The 11,426-nt window shown below is 46.0% G+C and overlaps 1 protein-coding gene across 2 annotated transcripts; it reads left to right on the top strand.

Annotated features, from left to right (window-relative positions):
• The first annotated feature begins 6,497 nt into the window (after positions 1 to 6,497).
• On the top strand, positions 6,498 to 10,815 carry LOC125543376 (probable F-actin-capping protein subunit beta). Of its 2 annotated transcripts, none has more exons than XM_048706701.1 (7): positions 6,498 to 6,763; positions 7,189 to 7,259; positions 9,572 to 9,685; positions 9,860 to 9,942; positions 10,025 to 10,086; positions 10,185 to 10,304; positions 10,669 to 10,815. In XM_048706701.1, the coding sequence occupies exons 1-7, from the start codon at positions 6,635 to 6,637 to the stop codon at positions 10,798 to 10,800; spliced, it is 711 nt and encodes a 236-aa protein (XP_048562658.1). In that variant the 5' UTR covers positions 6,498 to 6,634; the 3' UTR covers positions 10,801 to 10,815. The 2 variants fall into 2 exon arrangements, with proteins under 2 accessions (XP_048562658.1, XP_048562659.1); XM_048706702.1 differs by having other exon boundaries at positions 10,185 to 10,338; positions 10,669 to 10,786.
• Positions 10,816 to 11,426: the final 611 nt, after the last annotated feature.

The raw sequence follows: 11,426 nt of genomic DNA, 5'->3' as shown, positions 1-11,426 counted from the left end.
CAACAGGTGAAAAAAATAAACAAGAGGAGGGGCGCTTGGGGGCTGCTCACCCTGGGCCTTGGCCCGTTTGGTGGAAGAGGCCGACAAGAGAGGCCGGTAAAGGAGGCGCTGGGTCGGATCTGGCAACGGGGGGGGGGGGGGGGGGGGGGGGGGGGAGTGACCCAGGAGCGTGCGTTCGACGAGGGCCATGGCGGTGTTGCCATTCGCTGCAGGGGAAGCAGGGTGATGCAGAGGAGCAGAGCGCCGGTGAGTGGAGGCCGGAGATGGGAACGACGACCGGAGGAAGAGGCGGATCCGGGCGCTGGATGATGCGGCTGGGCCGGCGGAGGGGAATCCCGGCGGGGGTCGAGGTAGAGGTGGCATCCTCCGCCTGAACTGCTGTCGCTCGATTGCAGGGACGCAGGAGGCGGCTTCAGACGTGGAGCTCGCCGGACCCGATCGCGGAGAGGGTCGTCGAGGTAGGGAACGGAGTGGTTGCGGTGGTTCTTGGCGGTGGAGAGGTTCCATGGCTTGGCTGCGGCGGCCTTGGGGTTCCTGCCTAGAGAAGCAAGAAGGAGAGGAGATGAGAAAAAGGTCAGAGAAGGGGAGCAACGAGAAGAGGAGGAGGACAGGGAGGAAAAGGCGGGCGGCCTGGCATGGTGGATGAGGGCGAAGGAACGGAGCAACTCCGGCGGTGGCGCTCTCCGGCGGGGTCGCTCGGGGCCTGGTGCAGCTAGGCGCAGAGGAGGCTGGCATCTGGCGATGCGGGATGCGGAGGCATTCGTCTGCGGGTGGATCTGGTTGGTGGAGATGGACCTCAGAGGGGATTGGTCTACTGGTGAAATCGAGGAAGGAAAGGAGGCGCAGGTTGGTGGATTAGCTGCGTGATCGCGAGGGGATCCCGAGGTGGGAGATGACAAGGTGGAGTGTGGCGGCGGCGAGGAGGATCCCTAGAATTTAGGGATTTGGTCTGATTTATATAAAAAGTGGTATTTTGGATAGGGGCGTTTGGTCCCTCCGATCTTAATCGGACGGCACCAGACAAATAGGCTAGGGAGACCAAAAAGCAAAACGAAGATGTTTTGTAGATGTTAGGGGATGACCTGAACGCAATGGTGATGATTGAGCTGTACGGGTTCGGGACAGCTTTCGGACACGCACGCGAGGGGGGTCGATGCACTATGCAAGGAGGGGTTTCGGGGCCTGGCGGTTGATAGCAGACTGTGGAGAGTGCGATGGGCTGAGAGGAGAGAAGAGAAGACAGCCGGACAACGGTTTCCGGAGACTGAAAACGTCCGACGATTTGACTGACTATATTGTCGCTATAGTTATCCATTGGGGCATCAAACAGACTCCAAACGCGATGAAACTTGGCAGGCGGCCCACCTACAACAAAACAAGACCGCACGCCAAATCTCGTCCCATTCCGAGAACATTTTTTGGCCACTTAAAAAAATAATATTTCGGACGTGCCGTGGGCGCGTGCAAGTGTGTCTGGGCTCAGAACGGACAACAGAGAGAACAAGGAGACTGGGACGGATGCAAGTTTTAAAAACATGATGATGCAATGCACATGACGACATGACAAGATGCAACACGCAAGCAAAAGACATGGCAACGTCAGCGAATAACTGGAAGACACCAGGCACGTCGGTCTCGGGGCGTTACAATGGGCCACCAATGTCAGAGTTTAATCTAGCAGATCTCGGGTAGGGGGTCCCGAGCTGGTGATCTTAGCTAGATGGTAATAGGAGAAGTAAGTGAGACAATGTTTACTCAGGTTTGGCCCCTCTTGAAGAGGTAAAACCATACGCCATGCTTTTGTTGTATTGATTGTGTTGGAGTACAAAGTATATGATGATCTACCTCGAGATCGTATGTGAATGTCTAATTCTCTACCCTATGCTCTAAACCCCTTGACTTATATAGGGACTGGGGTACCTAGGGTTTACATGAGGTCGGTTACATCTAGGGATAAACATGCAGAATATTCAAATGTGTCTTGGAGTATGTGCCAGTCTTTGGAGGATTCCATCTTGAGTACATCTTGGGCGATTGCAGTCTTGGTACATTAGTTAACGATCTAGGGATCCTCCGCCCGGCCCACTTATGATGGGGCCAATGTGGTTAGCACCCTCTAGTCCAGGACACTGTCGCTCCCCGTCTCTGCGCACCTCCCACCACCACTCGACCGCCATAGGGCACTCCGCCTCGCTACCGAGGTCACTGCCATCGCAGGGTGTGGTGTGGCTGCGTCATCGGGATGGAGCAGTGATGTTGGGTAGAACCCTAGGTGGCGTAATCTTTCACGACTGAAGGGGGAATCAAGATGAACACACAAATCACAAGGGCAAACACTCACAGACAAGTCCAATCACACATCCACTAGATAAGCAAACACAAGATATCCACATGAGTACAAATCCAACTAGGGGAAATAGGAACAAGAGCAAAGTTCATTTCAAATCTCAAAAGGAGATGAGGGCTTGAGAATCCTTTGATGGGGATTTTTCTCCACAAGAGGAGGTCTTGATGATCCACTAGGGATTCTTCTTCAAAAAAGGTCTTGATCTCCAAAGGAGATGGGTAGATATGAGCAAAGCTCTCTCTAATTCTTCATATATGCTTTGCAAGTCCTAATTTGTCCAAGGGAAGGGGTATTTTTAGTCTAGGGTGGGGCGAGAGAGGGATACAAGGGCAAAAACCCAAATATGTGCGCAGAGAGTCACCAGATGTCCAGGCATTTTTTTCGAGTGTATGACAAGAGCGTACCTTAGCTTTATAGAAGGAGAAGCAAAATATTTACAATAGATTACAATTAGCGGTCACCCACACAAGGGTCCACTCTCCCACACTCCTAAGTGACTACGCGATTACTCGCAAAAATGTAACACTCCACTCCTACTTGCCAGCGCCCATAGACTACGCTCTTTGAAGATGATCTCAATTGTGCCTAACTCGTTCCTGACATCGCTCCTACCGAACACTCTACCATTCCCCTGCTTCCATAAACACCAACATATGAGAATCACAAAGGAGTCAAAGTCCTTGCACATTGGTTTAGGGATTGCCTTCCGGGCTGTCATCCACCAACCTTGCACTGAGTCATTGCCCGCCGACAGTAGTGTTTGGTTGACGCCGGTCTTGGCGAAGCAGATGTACCACACCTGCCTGGCGAACACGCACTACAAGAGAATGTGGTTCACCGTGTTCTCTTCCTGCTCACAGAGAAAGCAAGCGATGTTGCGTCTTGCAGGCCGTGTCTGGCTCTCCTGTCGGGCGTCCATAGTCTGTATTGCAATGCTAACCACATGAATATTTGGCAGGTCAGGGGTCCTTTGCACTTCCATATCGTTGTGGCCGGTTGGAATTTGATTCCTCCTTCACACATCATCCTGTAAGCCGAGGCGACCGAGTAGGTGCCCGTGGTGTTCCAAGCCTAGATTGGCTTATCATCCACTCCCTCAGTAAGTTGGATGCCAATCAATGCCTCCCATAGCCTGATGAATTGGGCCAACTCCTCAGTTTCCAGTTCTCCGATGACATCATTCATCCAGTCGTGAAGGTATAGACCATCCTTCACCGTGCGCCTGTTGAACTGCCGGGTTCTGACTTTGGCCACAAGGAGCGGTGCCATTTCCTGAACACGGGAGCCACCAATCCATCTGTCTTTCCAGAATAAAGTTTTTGAGCCGTCTCTTATGTGCCAAGTCACCAAGCTGCTGAATGTCGTCAAGACGCCCTTGTCCCGATCACCTGTAACCCCTGCCATGGCCGTGAATCATCTGTCCTCTATAGCCATTCCCATCACAGTCGGAGTGCGATGCCATGCTTGTGCAGATCAATGACGCCCAACCCGCCTATGTGCTTAGGCCGGCACACCCTCTGCCTTGCGACTACACACTTACCTTCCTGAATCTCATCTATGCCAGCCTAGAAGAAAGCATGACACCCTTTGTTGATTTTGTTCAGAGCCCATTTAGGAGCTTCCGCGACAATCATGTGATGCGTCGGTCTTACTCTCATGACCTGGTTGACAAGGATTAGCCTACCAGGCCTAGTCACCATCCCTCGCTGCCACCCTGGTAGGATTTTCAGCGCTGCATCTACCATGGGCTGCCAGTTCGATCTGGTGAGCTGCTTGATGCTAAGTTGCAAGCCAAGATATTTGCACGGGAATTGCTTGATTTGCCAGGGCAAGGTGTTCCTCAGGATCTGTTCACCCCTCTCCTCCTCTCGGATTAGAATCACCGAGGATTTCGCATAGTTCACACGCAGGCAGGAAGCTTCTCCAAAAATTTGCAACACTTCTTGGACAAAGAACAGATCTGTTGGGTTTGGCTTGGCGAATAGAACCACATCGTCTCCGTATAGAGATAGCCTATGAGTAGGCCCACATCCATTCAACTTACCGAGCATCTGTGCATCATGCGCTTTGATGAAGATTGCAGTGAGCACGTCCATTGCAATGACAAACGACAGTGGCAAGATCGAATCTCCCTGCCTAAGCCCGCAAGCGTGCATGAACTTCTCCCATGCTGCACCATTGATGACCACTCAAGAGCTGTCAGTATATAGGAGAGTTGCTATCCAGGACCGCCATCGATCAGAGAAACCTTTGGCATGTAGCATCTCAAATAGGAATGGCCAAGATAGCGAGTCGAATGCCCTAGAGATATCCAGCTTGAGCAACATCCCTTTTGTCTTTCTCTTATGTAGCTTCCGAGCCATCTGACGAACTAGCATGAAATTATTATGTATGCTCCGTCCCTTGATGAATGCCGACTGGTTCACGTTGACAAGCTCCAGCATGCGGCGGCAGAGTCTCAATGCCAATAGTTTGGACGCGAGCTCTGGAATGCTATGGACCAGACAAATACGTCGGAAATCCTTCACGGTGCATGCATCGGGGCATTTTGGTAGCAGGGTGATGAGGGCCTGGTTCAACCTTCCAAACCCCCTCCCATTATCTTGGAAAAGCTTGTGCAGTGCCGCCATGACATCTCCTTTCACAATCTCCCAAGCCTTCTGGAAGAACATCCTGATGAAGCCATCTGGCCCCGGTGCCTGATCCGAGGGCATTTCTTTGATGACCGACCATACTTCCTCCTCGCTGAAGATCAAATCTTGTTCCGACAGGTATAGTCTGTTAATGTTCAGGGATTTCAGGTCTGACGTGTGCTGGCGGGCTGAATCCTTCCCCAGAAGCACCTAAAAGGCCGTGAAGAAGGCCTCCTCCTTGCCTTTCTGGTCTGTGACCACTTGACCATCCACCTGGATCGCAAGAATGAATTTTTTGGCCTTCTTCCCATTCGCAATCAGGTGGAATAGTTTGGTATTGGCGTCTCATTTAAGTATGCCGCTTAATCACATTAATTTGCTTACCTTTTGCAACACTAAATCAACTCCAACTTAATGAACTTACGTTTTGCACCAATTTCATATATCACGTGATTAATTTACATTACGCATCAATTCCATGATTTATGTATCATGCATGGCGCCCTATATTTATTATTATTTTATAAGTAAGTTTAGATTATTTTCTATACACATTTGATTGTAAATCGGCTCACGTGCAGGCTAGGATTAGTTGATCATGCATATGCATGAATCACTTAGATTGCGTGGGTTTTGAAAAGTTTGAATTTTCCTGAAAACACGATTCGTACATCTCTTTCTCTTCCTGACTTAGTTGAAAAAGACAAGTTATAGACACCGACGATGTGACAACAGCTGCAATGGGCTCATGAGTGTATTTTTCATATACTATTCTTGTGTTAAAAATTATTTGGCCCCGTAGCAATTTCCTTGTTTCTTTACAAATCGGACCACCTCTCGAGTAGGGCATTTTGGAGACCGAGCTCCTTGATGGCCTTAATTTTGAAAATTTCAAAATTCAAACTTTCAGTTTCAATTTTTTTGATAAAATTACACATGCACATAAGGATGTAATGTGTATGTGAGCAAGATTTCAGAATGAAATAACTTGAATTGCGAGCTACAGAGAAAAACAAAAATCATGGACTATGAGGATAAACAGTTCATCTATACCTCTATATCAATATAAAAAGACCCAAAGGGGTAGATCCAATTAATCTCGGCCATCAAATCATGTCAATCCAACGACTTAGACTGCTTCAATGTCGAGCGTTCAACACATTTAGCGTGCAGTTAATTTCATGTCAAATATAATGCTAATCACATAATAATACGTAAATAATATCCTACCTAATATCCGCATGCACTCAATATATTTTCAAATTAACGTGCATTGCACGTACACATTGACTAATATGCTAAAAAGCTCTAGATTTGCTTTTTTAGCTTTTATTCTGACCTAAAAATTTACATACATCTACATTATGCCTCTAGATATATGTGTACCTTTTTCAGAATTTTGTGAAACCAAAAAATTTGAATTTTATTTTCAAAATTAGGACTTCCACGGAGCTCGGTCTCCATTCGGCATTTTCGGTCACGAGCTTCAAAAAATGAAACGGAAGGGGGAAAGGAGAAAAAGAAAAGGAAACAGGCATGGGGAACTGAATTAGGACAAGCACAAGAAAAATCCTTCAAAAAAAAGGACAAGCACAAGAAACGGAGAGTAAGAAGCAGAGAGGGGTTGGATCCAAGAAGAGGGTGGGGAGGCTACATGGAGGCGGCGATGGATCTGATGCGGCGGATGCCGCCGGGGAGCACCGAGACGGCGCTCAACGCGCTGCTCTCCCTCCTCCCCGACCACTCCCTCGACCTCCTCTCCCAGGTCGACCTCCGGCTCCAGGTAGGCAACCGCCGTTTCTTGCTCCGCGTTTACACCACTTCTAGCTCACTGATTCGGATAGGTGTTAAACTGCGTCGAAAACATTCCCCTGTAATTGCTCAGCGGGCATGCTGTCATCGATTCCTTTCATGTGTTGAATTTAGACAAGAAATCCACCTCCTTTAGGTTTATGGCACGCCCCTCTTTTGCGTCATTGGATAAAGTCGAGTAAAATGACTATTGCATTCTACAGTACGTTTAGGTGCTTGAATCGAACTTGCACCATTGGATATGTTACTCGAGTGGCTCTAACCAACCTCGCTAAAGGTTGTTTTAGGCGATGTTTTCTTTTCAATGTTCTAACATAGAAGCAATTGATTTCATTCCATTTAGTGTTTCTCATTCTTTTCCCCCTTCTTTTCTTCTGAACGTTGTAAACATTGCAGGTTTGCATGGATAAGGAGAACAATAAGGAATACATTCTTTGCGAGTATAACCGCGACACCGATTCCTATCGGTCAGCAAACCCTTGATACCTCCCTGATTTCCATTTTACTTATGCTCTCTATAATCATATGCATTGCGGGAAGAAATCATCCTATGAACTAGGTGACACACCACATATTGCTGCGGGAATTTCTAGACTATATAACGTTAAAGGCTGGTAAGATGATAGCATTAGCCTTTGAAGAAGATAGTAGACACAACATACAACGTATCTAAAAGTTAGTCATCAGGTAACATAATCTAAAATTTGTAAAACTGTTTGGTCTCCACAACCACACTGTTGTAGGTGAAAGCGGCTGCCCACATCACATTTCTCCAATGCACAATCATTTTCTGGATGGACAGGAAAAGAACTCATGAATCATCAAACAAATAAATAATTAGAATGGTAAAAAAAATTCCTGTAAGATGGCATATTGCAAGGGGAGACATTCTAGCCAAACACAACAACTGCATATAGCACTTCATTGAGATGACAAGCTATGATGGTATTCAACCCTGACCGCATGCTCATAAATCATACCACGACATGATACATCGCCCTATCAGATCAATTAACTGCTTTCTGCAAAGAGACCAAATTGAGCAATGCAAGCTTTTTAAGGAAGTGAGGAAGATGTTGTATCAAACACAACACATGCATACTCTACTAGCGTCATAGGGTGGTTTATTGCATTGAAATGCTATATAAAAGTATTCACTACTTTCTTTTTGCCGGTGTATTCACTACTTTCATATTAACAGTATCACAAATAACATAATCTTTTGTCAGATAAATGAATCAATTTATGCATAGGCCCCACACTGTATCATTGGTACTTTTGTATTATTAAATCTTCTGCAACATTGAGAAAGCAGGACAAGAAGTGAACAACAGAACAGAAACAGAAAAAGCAGACGAGAAAAAGGGAAGAAGAATATCATATCTCGTAGAGTACACACTGTACGTTATTTGCAGAGTCTTTCACCCTTGGCCCATCTGTAGGTTGCAGTAATGTGTCGCCACTAAAAGTAAAGCAAACTGAGCTTCTGTGAGATACAAACATAGAAGGGAAGGAAGCAAACATTGGGAAAATGGAAAAAATATAAAGGAAGAGAAGTTCATGAAATAGAGGCTGGCCTTTATGATGCTGTTCATATGGCTGTGTGGCTGCAGTGGAAGAACATGGTGAACGAGTCTCTCTCGTACTGGAGCCATAGAAAAAAAGAATGTGGAGGAGACAGAGCAGTTGCTGCTGTAGAAACAGATGAAGGGGGACCCATGGCGAAGATTGATTAGGAGATTTTAAGCGAATGGGAGAATTCAAAGCACAAACACACACGATTGCTCATGCATGTGGCTTGGAGCATTAGTTAGCGAGAAAAGCAACGAGTATGGGTTGATTTTTGGCTACAGATGGGTTCTAATCATTTGGGTTGAGACAAAAGAGGAAGGAGAAGCTGAGATGGCAGCGGAAACGTGACTAGAATGGAATGGTTGGGAGATACTGAAGAAGGCTGCACTATACCGCTAGATCCAATGGCCATAAATGAAGCTATGCTGCGTTGATAACAAAATGAAGAGCTGATATTTTTGGTGATTTGGCTGCATAAGAGAGCAAGAAAATAATGTTAGTGCAGATGAATTGTGTAAGAATACATGATAAATGAATCAAAACGAGAAAGGAAAAAGTGAAAGGATGCCTTGGAGGGACCTAGGATTAGGTGGTTGGTATTTCACACCGTACATCGCTATAATTGTCTTCTTTTGTTGCACTGCCTGATATAATCTTACTTACATTGATACTCCCTCCTGTCCTTTTTACTCAGCGTATTAGTTTTCTATCAAGCAAAACTTTGCAAAGTTTGACCAAATTTATATTAAGAAATATCAACATCTACAATACCAAATATATATATTGTGAAACTACATTTTATAATGAATCTAAAAATATTGATTTGGCATTGTGAATGTTGATATTTTTTTGTATAAGTTTGGTCAAAGTAGAGATACTTTGACTTAGGGCAAAACTTATATGCAGACTAAAAAAGACCGGAGGGAGTATATCGCTACAGTATATTTGCTACAGTTATCTTCTTTTATTGCACTGCCTGATATAATCTTGCTTACATTGATATATTGCTACAGTATATTCCAATGAAACTTTGTTCAGTTCCACTTTCCATGACTAAATTATCAAGCGTTAGCCTTGCCAAACAAACCAAATGATCCAATAAGTAAATGCATCGAGAAAATTAGTGCAAAAAGTTGAATTAGTGGATGTGATTCCCGTTCTTAATTCAAATTTGTTTCTCATTTGTTGATATTGAGTTGCCTTTCAGATCACCTTGGTCAAACATATATGAGCCTCCTTTAGAAGATGGGACAGTTCCCTCAGAAGAGATGAGGAATCTTGAAGTCGAGGCAAATGAGGTTTTCTCTGTCTATCGTGATCAGTAAGATTCATATTTTATTTACTTGACCTTTTTATGCAGTAATGTACTAAGCACATGCAGCATGACGGAATGTTATCACTTGTAGTAGAAGATTACACTATCTGGCATACAGGTGTTAATATATATAGTAGGTGAAGGCTAAAGCATGTAATTCGACCTTCTGTTGGCAATTAGGTACTATGAAGGTGGGATCTCATCTGTGTACATTTGGGAGGATGAAGACGAGAGTTTCATTGCATGCTTCTTAATAAAGAAAGGTCTGTTTGAATGCTTGATCTCATCTTATTAGCTAACCACATAGTCTATTTCATTATCATTTATTTCATTTTGTGGTTCCAGATGGACAAGGGAAAAGAAGTTATATGCAAATAGGTTCGTGGGATGCTATTCATGTTATCCAGGTGGCTCAAGATACACTGTCCATGAAGTTGTCAATTATTTTGCTGTTGTCTTATGTTACCTCATGATTTGACAAATGAATGTCCATGTACTGCAATAGGTTGGTCCTGAAGAGGAAGGAGCAGCACATTACTGCTTGAACAGCACTGTTATGCTGTCATTGACAACAGATAACAAGCAATCGGGAACTTTCAACTTGTCCGGATCAATTAGGCGGCAGGTTATCCATTCCTTCCTCTTCATATCAACGGAAGGTGCTATGTGAGATATATGCATGTCTTGCATCGCCGCTTTCCACAACTGTTGATGTGTGTATTAACAGAACAGATTCGATTCTGTCATCAACATAAACTGTACTTGTTGTAGATCAATTGTCTGTCAACATTACAATCTAGCAGTAAACCAGTATGCCTATCTGTAATTCTAGGTTCTAAATGGCGGCACTGGTTTTTGGTTTGGGGATATTGAGGCCTAACTGTGCTGGATGGATGACCAAGGCTATCTGTTTTAGCTAGCTAGGCAGGAATTTGATTTTCGTTGATTAGAAACTGCTTGCTAAGCTGTCTGTGTGTTGGTGTTTTCAGATGAGCATGACTCTCGCTGTGGCAGATGGGCATCTGGTTAACATGGGGAAAATGATAGAAGAGATGGAGGGCAAGCTGAGAAATTCACTGGACCAGGTATCAGCTTCATCACTGTTAAAATATGTTGCCTAGTCAGTCATTTCTATCAGTTCGGACTTTTGAGAAACTTGGCTAGCGCATCAGTTCAATATAGTATCAGAGCCATAAGGTCTTGGGACCAAATCCTGGCCAACACACTATTTAATATAAAAATAGTTAGGGCAACTCCAACGCACGGCCCCAAATCGTCCGCTTCTGTCTGTTTGGGGGTAAATGGACAAACGAGACGTCCCAACGCAGGACCCCATCTCTATTTTTTGTCCCGTTCGTGTCCGTTCTGCTCCATCTCCATACCAAACTTGGTCTGGGTTTGGGGCCGAGGCGGATAGAAAACAGACGTCTCACGTCCTCTTCGTCCGGAGTCTGGCCCACCTGTCACCCCCTCTCCTCTTTTCTCCCCCCTCATCAACCATGCCGTCGCCCACCCACCCACCCACCCAGGAAGCTGCGGGACGCCGAGGAAAAGCACAAGACGCCGGCGAGGAGCAGCAGCGCGGGACGGCGGTGAGGAGCTGCGGATGACGTGGGATGCCGGCGAGGAGCTGCAGCGCGGGACATCCGCGAGGTGCCGCAGCAGTGCGGGATGCGACTGCGACGGCCGGCGCGGCAGGGCACGGCAGCCGGCGCTGCGGGCGCGACGGCGAGCGCGGTGGGGCACG

Source organism: Triticum urartu, chromosome 3 (genome assembly GCF_003073215.2).
Source record: "Triticum urartu cultivar G1812 chromosome 3, Tu2.1, whole genome shotgun sequence".
Taxonomy (NCBI): domain Eukaryota; kingdom Viridiplantae; phylum Streptophyta; class Magnoliopsida; order Poales; family Poaceae; genus Triticum; species Triticum urartu.
The sequence above is the reverse complement of the archived record's forward strand: the minus strand, read 5'-3'. Positions and strand labels throughout refer to the sequence as shown.